General features: G+C 34.4%; 1 protein-coding gene across 1 annotated transcript in view; it reads left to right on the forward strand.

Moving 5' to 3' along the window:
* Nucleotides 1-12,418, forward strand: part of FSTL5 (follistatin like 5) — a 304,494-nt gene that overhangs the window by 252,476 nt on the left and 39,600 nt on the right. Inside the window, exons 11-12 of the mRNA XM_031048784.2 lie at nucleotides 3,503-3,621; nucleotides 10,560-10,709. Of these exons, the coding sequence (XP_030904644.1) occupies nucleotides 3,503-3,621; nucleotides 10,560-10,709 (269 nt within the window). The remainder of the gene's footprint in view (nucleotides 1-3,502; nucleotides 3,622-10,559; nucleotides 10,710-12,418) is intronic.

Here is a 12,418-nt window from a genome sequence, read left to right on the forward strand (position 1 = left end):
ATCAGGTGTTAAAATCATAGAAAACATGAAAAGTATATTTAACTGACAATGACTGGCATTACTTTCAAATATATGAGATAATTTCATAAAGCATATTGCAGAAAAATATCATAATTCAAGTGTCATGAGGTCTCATTTTGTTGCTCTCAGTAGCCGATTCTTAATTTCAAGTTGCAATTCACAAAATAACATAATGTATTTCAGGAATAGAAAGGGTTTTTTGTTATTTTCATTGGAAGACTGATAATACTGTAAGTGAATCAGGCTTTGCTATAAATTCATGCTGCAAGTGGTATTTCTGCGTGTTTCTTAAAGGTATATTTTCAGTTAAAGATTCAGAAATTTTACTTCTCTAATTACTTAGCAACCTTTGGCATTTTCTAGTGTGTTTACAAATCTGAACTAGTTTTATTTTTTGTATTCTTGTTTTACTGGTTGCTCAGCTGGTATAAACAATCAGTTTCTTGATTATGGTGGAGCTCACCTGTAATCCTCCTGCTCTATTGACCTTGCAGAGTAAAAATTGCATGTTCATAGTTTCATACAATTCAACTGTTAACAATTAAACTGATGCACAAGAAGATTCTAACAGCAAAGTTTTAAATGTATGGTATTCTCACCACTTACTGGGAAGGTATCTCTTGTGGTTTATCTTATGTTTTATCTTGGATAAAACTGAAAACAGGATTGTCACCACCTTGATTTTTCAGAGGATTGTCTTTTCAAGTCAGGTCCTGTGTTGCTTTGAATAGCTAGAAAGCACTTAGGAAAACTTAAATTCCAATAACGACCAATTAAAGATAGTAGCTTACTAGAGTGCTAATGGTAAAGGCATTCAAATTTCTCTGTGACTATTGTGAAACTTGACAGAAATCAATTTATAATAGAGATTGTGAATGTTAAGTGACAGTATCATCTTCTAGAGTAGATTTTCTTGCTCTCTCTTGCATTTCTCATCACAACATAAGGCCATTCCTTGCGTTTCCAACAAGTACCGTTACTGGTTGCAGTGTTGAAATTCATTTACAAGAGAGCAATGCCCTGAAGATGCCAGTAAGCATTACCACTAGCGTCTCTGGATCATGCATACTCTGTCATCTTCTATGATCTTAGTATTAAAAGATAGGAAGGGAAGGATGGGTAATTAGTAGGACAATTAAGACTAGCTTTAGAACCTGCAGTGCATATTTCTGTATAACGTACACAAAAGACTACTTGCTTGTGTAAGTGTAAAAAGGGTATGTATCAGAAAATCTGGAAGGATTTGGAAGGCATGTTAATTTTTTATTACAATGATAATACAATACACACACACAAACATATCCATATATTAATCTATATTCAAAAGAAAGCCAAAACCACCACCTTTTTTGTTTTTTCAAATCAGTTAACCATATTTAAATGTAGATTCAGTGTAAATGAGGCAAATATATTTGTGTTTGTTTTTGTTGCTTCTGGCATTGTATCATAAATGAGCTGTGTTGGTTTTGGTTTCGTGAGAGGAAGGTTGCAAAATTAGGTCAGAAGTCTTTATAGGAATAGCTCCTGTAGTTGTGAAGAAATATCTTGTCTAGGTGATCAGATATTTGTATAGATTAGATATTCGTACAGATATTTGTAGACATAGGCTCAAAGGAAGAGTTCTGAGGTAATAAGAACTTGTAAGGGGGGATTATTTCATTGGATCTGCAAGTAAAGGTTCCTTATATAAACTGATTTCTTTAACTCAGTATTGAAATGGAAGGAGATTTCTACTGTGCCTCCCTCACTGATTTTGAAGAATGTTTTGGTGGGCAAATCATTTTGTTATACCGACATTCGAAATAAAGCTTTAAAAGTTTAGGCTGGGTTACTATATAGGAATACCTGTGCATGGGAAAGCCGGCCTTGGAGTATTGATAACTGAGGAGAAAGTTTTAGGAGTCTGTTTATCAAATGTCTTTATTGCCTGGGGACATCAGCTGATTTACTTCCTCGTGTTCTGGTAGTACACTTTAGCCAATGAGACCAAGGAGAAGGGAAAGCCTTGTTTTTCCCCTACTAGGTCCACTTATTTATTTATCACCAAGATGCAAGAAGTCAGTTGCTCAGCTGTAGATCTCTACAACCCAATGCATATTATTACATTTTAAATGTCTGTATTACCTATGTGATTCCTCCTGGAGACTGGGAAGTTTTACGTATGTGCATATATATATACCAATATATAAACATACACTTCCCCCTCCACTCCCCCACTTAATATTTTCATTATTTTATTGGATATTATGAATTGTTCTCTCTCTATTAATATAGAGAGATTTCCTTCAGAATTTAGGATAAGTGGAATTTCAAACTCAAATATATTTTTCCTGGGTTTTAATCCCATGTCACTATGCCAAATGGTTTTAAGGTCAAGTGAAAGCTTGGACCTGTATCTAGGATATGTGTATGTTTTTATCAGCCAACAGTTTAGCTGTCAGAGTTTGTTATAGTGATAATGTTATGAGTACTATGATTTTCTTCATAGAATTTTACAAATATGAACTGAGGAACAGGATGCTGGTGAGGGACTCTTCATTAGGGACTGTAGTGGTAGGACATGGGGTAACAGGTTTGAACTTAAATAGGGGAAGTTTAGACTAGATATAAGGAGGTTCTTTACTGTGAGGGTTTTGGGGCACTGAAATGGGTTGCTCAAGGAAGTTGTGCTTGCTTCATCCCTGGAGGTGTTCAAAGCCAGGTTGGACAGAGCCTTGGGTGATATGGTTTAGTGTGAGGTGTCCCTGCCCATGTCAGGGGGTTGGAACTAGATGATCTTAAGGTCCTTTCCAACCCTAACTATTTTATGATTCTATGATAAACTAAGGAGAATGTCCTTTTTTGTGGTCAAGAGCATGACCTCAGGTATTATGAGACTTCATGCCACACAAAGAGTTTACATCAAGCTCTCAGTCAGCAACATTGCTGTAGAAGTACTGCATAGTTCTATGAACATTTGTGGCCCTTCAAAATTTGAATGACTATCTGCCTAACTATGGCATTCCAATAATATACATTAGAGAATATTTTCTTTTTTGACTGAAAGAAATTTCAAATAAGGGTTTATAATAAATATCCAGAACTTCTCTTTCAATGTTATGCAGAAATTACTTTAACACTTCCATCCCTCAGACAAAAATCAGAATGATGGAGAGTTTATATTAATTTGATTTCAGTGTAGATGATTTCACAAGATCACTTTTGTTACTGCAGCTGTCAAACTATATATTTCTCGATCTGTATGTGTAAAAATACTGGTTTGCAAATGGAGAATACTATGTGAAATTCTGAATAATATAACAGCTTTTTTTTTAGTTTTACAACAAAAGATCCTATAGGATGATCTGTGTTAGCACTATATGCATTAACAGATTGGTTTCATACCAAAAATGTGATAAGGTTTTTAATTCAAGGCAAGGATTTTCTTTTTTTTTTGGTTGTTATTTAATTTTATACATTTCAATGTTTTTTTATTCCTAAGGTCTGGGAATTGGGAACATGTTTTATGTTTTTTATGAAGATGGCATCAAAGTAATACAGCCAGTGGAATGTGAATTTCAGAGACATATTAAGCCTAGTGAAAAACTCCTCGGTTTTCAGGCAAGTCGTTTCTCTTAAATCTATTTATAGTGTTTTCTCAATTATAGTTTTCTTTAGATAAGAATTTATTATTGTTAGTTTAGTTCTTTCTGCTTGATATATTTAAACATATCTTCTCAATTAATAAGTAGTTTAACGTTATAAACTCAAAATTTCCTGTGTTTTCCTTGATCAAATCCAAACTTTCAATCTCTCTTTTGGATTGCATATTCCCTGAATACTTTTCCAACCCTGTATTTTCTTTGGCTGTCTTTTCCCAGTCCTTTAATATCTCTATTCCTTGTTTCTGGTTTGGTGGTTGTTTTTTCTTCCTCCCCTCCTCCCCAGTTAAGTGCATCTCTCTGAATCACGGATTGACTCTATTAAATGTAGGATCTAAAATTATTATTTTTAATGGGTGTCCATTAAAACATCCACTGGATGTTTGTCTGTATTAAACTGTCAGCTATCGTGAGGCAAATCCCTATCCTGATAAATCCTCTTAACAGCTCCACTGAAGTTAGTACAGATGATTGATGCTTTGACTCGAACTTACAATTCATATAAGTAGTTTTAGTAACTTTGTTGTTAACATATTTACAGCTATTTCACCAAATTCTGTGCATTTATGGAGTAGTTTCCATGTGTAGTATACATCAAAACAGTAGTGTATCCTCCACTTCCATTTATTCTTTTGATACTTTTCCTTTACTGCTAATCAAATTGCTAGCTGACATGATGCATGTTCTCACAGGAACACTTGGTTCTCATCACTACATTAAGACTTGTTTTATATGATCTATCACCTATCAAAAATAATAACTTTTTCTCATCATCTGGATTTGAATGAGTGACCTTGAAATACATAACAACCCATGATCTGTACACTGGGTTTTTTCTCTAATGCCTAAAGCACAGTGAAATAATAGCAGAACTGTCTCAATGGAATTTGCCTCTTCAGTTATCATTATTGATGTCAAAGGCTGCTGTACTCAGCAGCAAGATTTATTTTAGTGTGAATAATTATGCTTTGAACAGCTAATCATACCTTGATTTGCACTGCTTATGTGAAATTAGGTTGACATGGCCAAAAATAAGCCAAAAGCTTTTTTTATGGCTGTTTAATTCAAAAGCTGATTATTTAAGAAGTCTGTAAAATTTTATTGGTCTAAAGTGCAGCCTAGATTTTAAGGGTATTTTTATTGAAATGTGGTAATAATCAGGATGGATAAGTCAAACTTATTTCTTTTTCGTATAATAATTATATTCTAGGGAAAAAAAAAAAAAAAGACCAGGCAAGTAGGCTGTTTGATAACTTTCATTTTAAAGTAGATATAGACTTGTCCTTCTTTAGACAGCTTTGGTTTATCGGTAGGTGTGGTAAATAAATAGCCAGAAATTAAACTTTGTACCTACATACATGTCTTTTTTTCCATTGAATTCAACAATATTTCTAGCTATTTCCCTGAACACTAAAAACATGTTCCCTCGCATAGTAGTTAATAAATCTTTACTCCTGCAATAAAAATAAGAAATAATTGGAAAAGATATCCTTATGTATTTCTACTCATAGTGAAGATATTGTTTACTCTGCATTAAAAAAAAAAATCAGTATAAAATTTTGCAAAAAAATCCTTAAGATTACCTTCCTCTTAGAAGGATTAAATACAGGTTTAAAAGAAATTCTCTGCATATACTGCTAATACTGTGACAACTCTAGTATATTCTCAAAAAACCTCATTGTCTGTGAAACTTTAAACATCTTTTTAAATAATATAATAAATCTTCAACCGTGTTTGCAAGATCTGTTTACTCTAAATAAGAATAATAAAAATAACCCAGTTTTCCAGACTTTTCAAGTTTACCATGTGATCATTTAGTGGTAAGAGTTTGTGTCATAAATTGCTCGTTAGTAATTCTCTTTGACCTTGCTTTATGACTTTGCTAATCAGAGATGTTGGTATGCTGCATGTTTGCATGTTTTGAGTTGGCTTTACTTAGCCTTTCACATCTATGGCAGCTATTGCTAATAAAATCTCCATCACTTATCTCTTGACATATACCTAAAGGAAATAGATGCTTGCTTAAACCACTCCCATTTTTCATTTCTTTGCACTTTTCTGTATTATCTATTCAAGTGATAAGTAAAACCCCAGTAAACCTGTTTCATTCCAAACATTTGCTGAATTCTAGGAATAGTTCAAAATTCTGCAGTGTAGTTCAGGTACTAGAAGTGCTACAGAAAATATCTGATTACATGTAATACTGCAGTGTTCCACACCAGGTTTCCTGTTTGCCTGTCAACAAAATTAATTACCTTTAGCTGAGCTCCTGTAAAAGAATGAACTAGGATGTCTCTACATGCCATTACATTGTATTGTGAGCAAATGTTGCAGACGTTACATGTGCATATTTAAGTATGCTAATTTTTCTAAAGGTAAATACAATTTCTCAATTAACTATATATTTGAGGACCCTTATCTAAATATTTAGTTGCCTCTTATCCAGTCAAGTGTCAGTACAGCAAAGCACTTTCATTGTGTTTAAAGCAAAGCAAAAGGTTTTACTGGATCATCATGGTTCACAGAAAATTATAGAGCTTCCTCCTCTCCTTCCCAGAATCTCCTGAATTTTGAATCATCTAAATTAATATTAAATGAAAGTAGACTTTTATTAGGCTGATAGTGAAAATTCTATTCACATGGGCACAAAAATAAACTTATTTCTGTTTTCTGATACAGTTTATTATTTAGTTATACCGGCTTTGACAGCTGTTTATTTGTTTATGTCAAATGGATTCTTAACCATGGTCCAAATGGGGTCTTTCAGCTGTTAAATGTCTCATCATACTGAAGTGTTTGGGACATTTTCCTCGCTAACATGCAACCTCTATTTATCTTCTGCAAATTAATATTATCCAAAGCCCTTACATTCTAATTCTTATGCAAAAGTGGTTTTATTTTCCTTCCCAATATATCCCAATTAGAATAAATATTTCAGGAGGCTGAGGGTGGAGAAGGAAGCAGTTGAAACATATGCCTTTGTGGACACCAATGGAAAGATTGTTTTGGTTTGAACGTTATCCCGATTTCCTCTTCATTACAAGAATAGCACATAATGGCCATATTTCAGGCTATTTTGTGCTTGAAGTTGAATATGTGTTGGAGGCTGGAGAAAAATAGTTAAGTTCAAAATGGTTGCTCTGCCATGTGGTTGCATTACAGCTTCCACAGGAAGTGAACTCAAAGCACACTTGTGCTTTGGTTAACACTTTTAAGGGCATGGTAAGTGTAGTAAATGCAAAATTAACCTTTGTTGAAAAAAAGGATATGTGGAAAAGTTCCACAGTCTGGTTTATTTTTTTTTTTTACTAGAGAATGTAGTAAATGTCAAGTAAATAGCAAGTTAATATAGAGTTCATATCTGAATACATGCACTGTTATAACCTGTTGATGCCAACTTACTCTTAGATAGGCATAGCATAGACATTTCATACTGGTTAAAGAGTTTGTCTCAAATCTTTTTAAAACACTGAGGACCCTTGCATTAAGTATAAGTTTATAAACATGGAATTTGCACTTACAGATCTGCAAGTACATATTTTCTCTTGAGAATTTTTTGCCCCAAACTTGAAGAACTTTCTCTGAGGATTTATTTTCCTCCATCTGCTGACTTGTAACAGGACAAGTCACTTTTTGATTAAAAATTGTAGGGGAAAACAACTATTAAATAAATTTATGTTTTATCAGATGTTAGCTTTTTTTCAGAGAGAATAAATTAGAAAAATCTAAATTGCTAATTGCTTACATTTTAATTAGAAGAAAAATGGTGGGTTTATACTTATATTTTAAGGAGAAATTATTTTATCCAATTACCCAGCCACTGGGGAAATTAATATGGAGCCTCAGAATTAATGCGTATAATGTCAAAGAATGTAAAAGATATCCAAATTTTCTAATCAGATTAATGTGAAGTTTTCAAATGCATGATTTAAGTTCCATTAATTGAAGCTATTCTTGAGGCATCTAGATAAATGTGGGTTTGGATAACTAGAGAAACAACTGCATAAACCGATTCATGCTAGGAAAATACTGTTTTGAACATGAGAACTTTAAGGCATAATTTTCACTGCTACTTTGGAGAAACACTTTCTTGCCCTTATTTTAATTTTTTAGGTTTGGGCACGCAGTGAGGGTTGGCATTGGATTATACAAATTTATGACAGTGTAAACAATATTCTAGAACTTGTAAACTGCATTTGTATATGTAGATTTTTTTTTACTTAATAGTTTTTACTTTAGCTCTGAAAGTGTCATGCTTTCTACTCGCTGCATTTAAAGTGGAACAAGAGAAGCAAATTTTATTAATTATGTAGATAATAAGAATAATACACAGTAATGTCTAAATAATATACATACGTGCATGCATACATCTATATACATATATAAGCCGCTTATGTTTATACTGCTTTTCCTTGAAATAATATTTAGAAATACATTTCAGGCAGTCTTTTTAAACTCAGATCCAGGAAAATGTTTAAGGAAGTTGATGAACTCCTGTTGTAGTTAGAAGTGCTTGATTTACAGTATTTTCCTGTTTTGTTATACTTCCCACAATGGGAGGTATGATTAGTGTAATAATTTAATCTATATGATGCCATGTGAAAGAAATTTAGATTCCTTCATCAGGAGCTGATTATTTTTGAATAATATATCGCTTGCGTCCTTTTAGGATTCATAACAACAAAAACTTGTATAAACTAAGGTGAGCCCTTGAGACATGAAAGAAATGACACAGTGTATTATAAAAAATTGCTGATGCATTATTTGAAGAAGGGTTTTGCTGAGGAAGAAAGAGGACTTTATAGAAAAGTCTGAAAGTACTTATCTGTTTAGCTAAATATGGAACTAAGATAAGACATATTTAGAATAAATGTAAAAAATAATTTGAGATCAGTGAAGCAACCTTCCAATTGAATTAGTAATTGTACAGAAGTCAAATGATCATTGATCTGATGATTATATATCTTACTAGAGACATACTTGTTTATTTATACTTGCTGGCACTTCATGTGGTAAAAAGCTTTTAGCTACATTTAAGAATTAAAGTCCCATATACCACATGACCATCATTCTTTAAAAAACAGGTTTTCAACTGCTTTTCCCTTCAAAGTGCATGGCTTTTTAGCAGTGTAAAACATATCTTACTGGTTTTACTTATTTCTGAGTTCTGCTGAAGTTTCTGATTATGAGCCATCCCATGGTACCTGAGTTTAGTAACATTTCCTTATCAATGTAATTTTTGGAAGACCTTCACTTTGTTGAGGATTAAGCACCACATCAGATCATGCAGCGAATTTCAGTCTCCCGTAAAGAAAACTCCTCTGTGAGAGAGAAAAAAAAAAAAAAAAAAAGAAAAATTGAAATTTATTTACTTCTTATTTTGAGTGTACTTTTTCAAACATGGAGGCACAGCAGGCAAAGAATGTTGATGATACAGAAAAGTTAGTGTTGAATTGCATCATCTTCTCGAAAAGCATTGCTTAATGCCAGATTAGTTGTTCTGTCACATTATTTTCTCCTTTCTTTTGAAAGGAGTTTAATGCTTAGAAGCAGAATTCTTGTTTAAGATCTCATTAACTCTTGCTGTTCATTCTACACTGAAGTCATCATCTGCTGACATATAATTATTTTCACAGCTACCAGTTATGATGTACCAGAGTATTCTAAATTAGGAATAAGCAGCAGATAACTGCTAAAAAGAGATAATACTTACAATCTGGTGAAATTGTTCCCTGTGGTGAAAGGAAGAAACATTAAGAGGGAAAAGGAGAATAGGTCAGTAATACAAAAAAGCTTGACACATGCTGTATCTTTCCAAGCAGATTATTTTCCAGGTATTTTTTTTTTTACGTAAATTTGATGTTCATTATAGAAAATTCATACTATTTCATAACGGGAATTTCCAAATATGGTAGTGTATTTGACCAAGTAACTCTTAATTTTGATAAAAGCAAGCTTTCACTAGGAGTAAATAGTTACAAATAGATAGATATAAATATAAATATGTTTAGAATGACTGGGAATATGTTTATATAAAAATATGAGTAGTGAGTATGTAAAATACAGATAGCTATTTTGAGTGAGAGTGCAATAGTTATATTTTCAAAAATATAAATTGACTGAAGTCAAAAGGAATTTTGCTTTTTTTTTTCTTCAAATTAATTCTTTTGCAGAAATGGAAAAATAGAGGGTGAAGGAATGATGCTAAGAAACCAATTAATTTACATTTTTTAACACTCATGATAAAGGCCTTGAGAATATCTTATGGCAGAAGTAGCAAAGCTTCTTGAAGTTTGAAATCATATATCAGATTCTTTTAATTGCTGCTACTTTGTCTCTATGCATGTGACAACTTGCAGCACCCCTCCTCTTATTCCTCTCTATTTATGTGTTACTATTTTCCCAATTTGGTATTTGTCTGCCTTACTGCTGTGTTCTTAGATGCAAATGTAAGCCATGTCTATAACTGCTTTTCTTTGCAAGATGCTGTGATGGTGCAGATGGGGGAGCTGCTAGCTACTGCACAGTAATGTGACTTTGTGTATCTAGTCTGGTTTTCTGGTTTTAAGCTCTCGTGGCTCTTGCTCACTTTATTTCTACATGTATTATGGTTTCAAATGGGTTTCTTTCTCTGAACAACAGTGCTAAATACCTGAATGTCTTGAAAATATCCATAAATGCTGATTTATGGTTGTGCTTGTGAGTTGTGTGGTGCTTATGATAGCCAGTTTGGCTAACACTGGTCTATGTCCTAATATTGCCTATTCTTTTTCCCTCCCTAAATTGTCTTAGTTTTATTTTACAGTTAAAAATGAAGAAATAGCATGTAATTTACCTTTCCATTGCATTGTTGACTGTTTCAATTCTTTCACTTTTCCTGTTTCTGCTGAATTATAGGATGAAGTTTGTCCCAAAGCAGATGGAGATCCTGTTCAGCGATGTGTATGGGCAACAGCTGTTAATGTAAAAGACAAGTTCATTTATGTAACTCAGCCTACACTTGACAGAGTTCTTATTGTTGATGTACAGTCTCAGAAAGTTGTACAGGTATTTATTTCTCATTTTTAAATTAATATCTAATTTGGACAAATAAATTTAAGGTTTTCTTTCATACTTTTTAAAAAATGCAATTATCTTGAGAGTAAACACAATATCCCAAAAAAAAGCTCATCTACTTTGGATATTTAGCTTAGTGACTTCTTGTCAATATGCAACTGTGAGGGAGAGAATCAACATGATATTACATCTTATAAATATTAGGTAGTTGAGGAGACTAATTATTTGGGAAGTTTCAGGTTCAAGGTACTTTTCACTTGAAAATAAAGATTCATGAAAATAGAGTCTTATCACAGGAATGTGTCTATTAGTTTTGACAGAAAAGGTTAGGGGGGTAGATTTGGCTACAGAAGAAAGAGGACTGTAAGGACTGTAAGCTCTTAAAGAGAGAAAGTGCTAGAATTGTGGAAAGACCCAGCACAACCCTTAGCCAACATCGGAGACTATGAAGTTGATTTTTAAGGTCCCTTCCAAACCAAACCATTCTATTATTCTGTGATTCGCTATTCCTTTTTACTTTTTAGGTAGTTTGATCAGATTCTCAGTGTCTAAGATGCTTTAGATACTCTGCTTAGTCAAAATAATTCATTGGGTAAAAGAGAGAAATTGATGCTATGGTGCAGGGATTAATGCACTCATATGGTTTGTGAAAAACCAAGGCATGACAATGCTAAACTTAATAGTTTTTCGGAGCAGTGCAGTTCCCTCAGGAGAGCCCAAGAGTCACAATATACTTCAAATGATCAGTAGTCTTAACTGAGATGGAATAAAAATTCAAGGTTTCATTGTCACTACTCAAATCACATACTATATCCATTGCCTTGTCTTACTGTTGTCTCACTTCCTTTTTTTTCCTTTATGTATGTGGTGATATCACAGAATCACAGAATCCCGAGGGTTGGAAGGGACCTCAAAAGATCATCTAGTCCAACCCTCCTGCAAGAGCAGGGTAACCTAGAGTACCTCACACAGGAACTTGTCCAGGCGGGCCTTGAATATCTCCAACGAAGGAGACTCCACAACCCCCCTGAGCAACCTGTTCCAGTGCTCTGTCACTCTTACAGTAAAGAAGTTCTTCCTGATGTTAATGTGGAACCTCCTATGCTCCAGTTTACACCCATTGCCCCTTGTCCTGTCACTGGATATCACTGAAAAAAGCCCAGCTCCATCATCCTGACACCCACCCTTTACATATTTGTAAACACTGATGAGGTCACCCCTCAGTCTCCTCTTCTCCAAGCTAAAGAGACCCAGCTCCCTCAGCCTCTCCTCATAAGGGAGGTGTTCCACTCCCTTCATCATCTTTGTGGCTCTGCGCTGGACTCTTTCAAGCAATTCTCTGTCCTTCTTGAACTGAGGGGCCCAGAACTGGACACAATATTCCAGATGCGGCCTCACCAAGGCAGAGTAGAGGGGGAGGAGAACCTCTCTTGCCCTACTAACCACACCCTTTCTAATGCACCCTAGGATGCCATTTGCCTTCTTGGCCACAAGGGCACATTGCTGGCTCATGGTCATCCTCCTGTCCACCAGGACCCCCAGGTCCCTTTCCCCTTCACTCCTTTCCAGCAGGTCAACCCCCAACCTGTACTGGTACATGGGGTTGTTCTTCCCCAGATGCAAGACTCTACACTTGCCCTTGTTGAATTTCATCAAGTTTCTCCCTGTCCAACTCTCCAGCCTGTCCAGGTCTCGCTGAA

Source organism: Melopsittacus undulatus, chromosome 7, assembly GCF_012275295.1.
Source record: "Melopsittacus undulatus isolate bMelUnd1 chromosome 7, bMelUnd1.mat.Z, whole genome shotgun sequence".
NCBI lineage: Eukaryota > Metazoa > Chordata > Aves > Psittaciformes > Psittaculidae > Melopsittacus > Melopsittacus undulatus.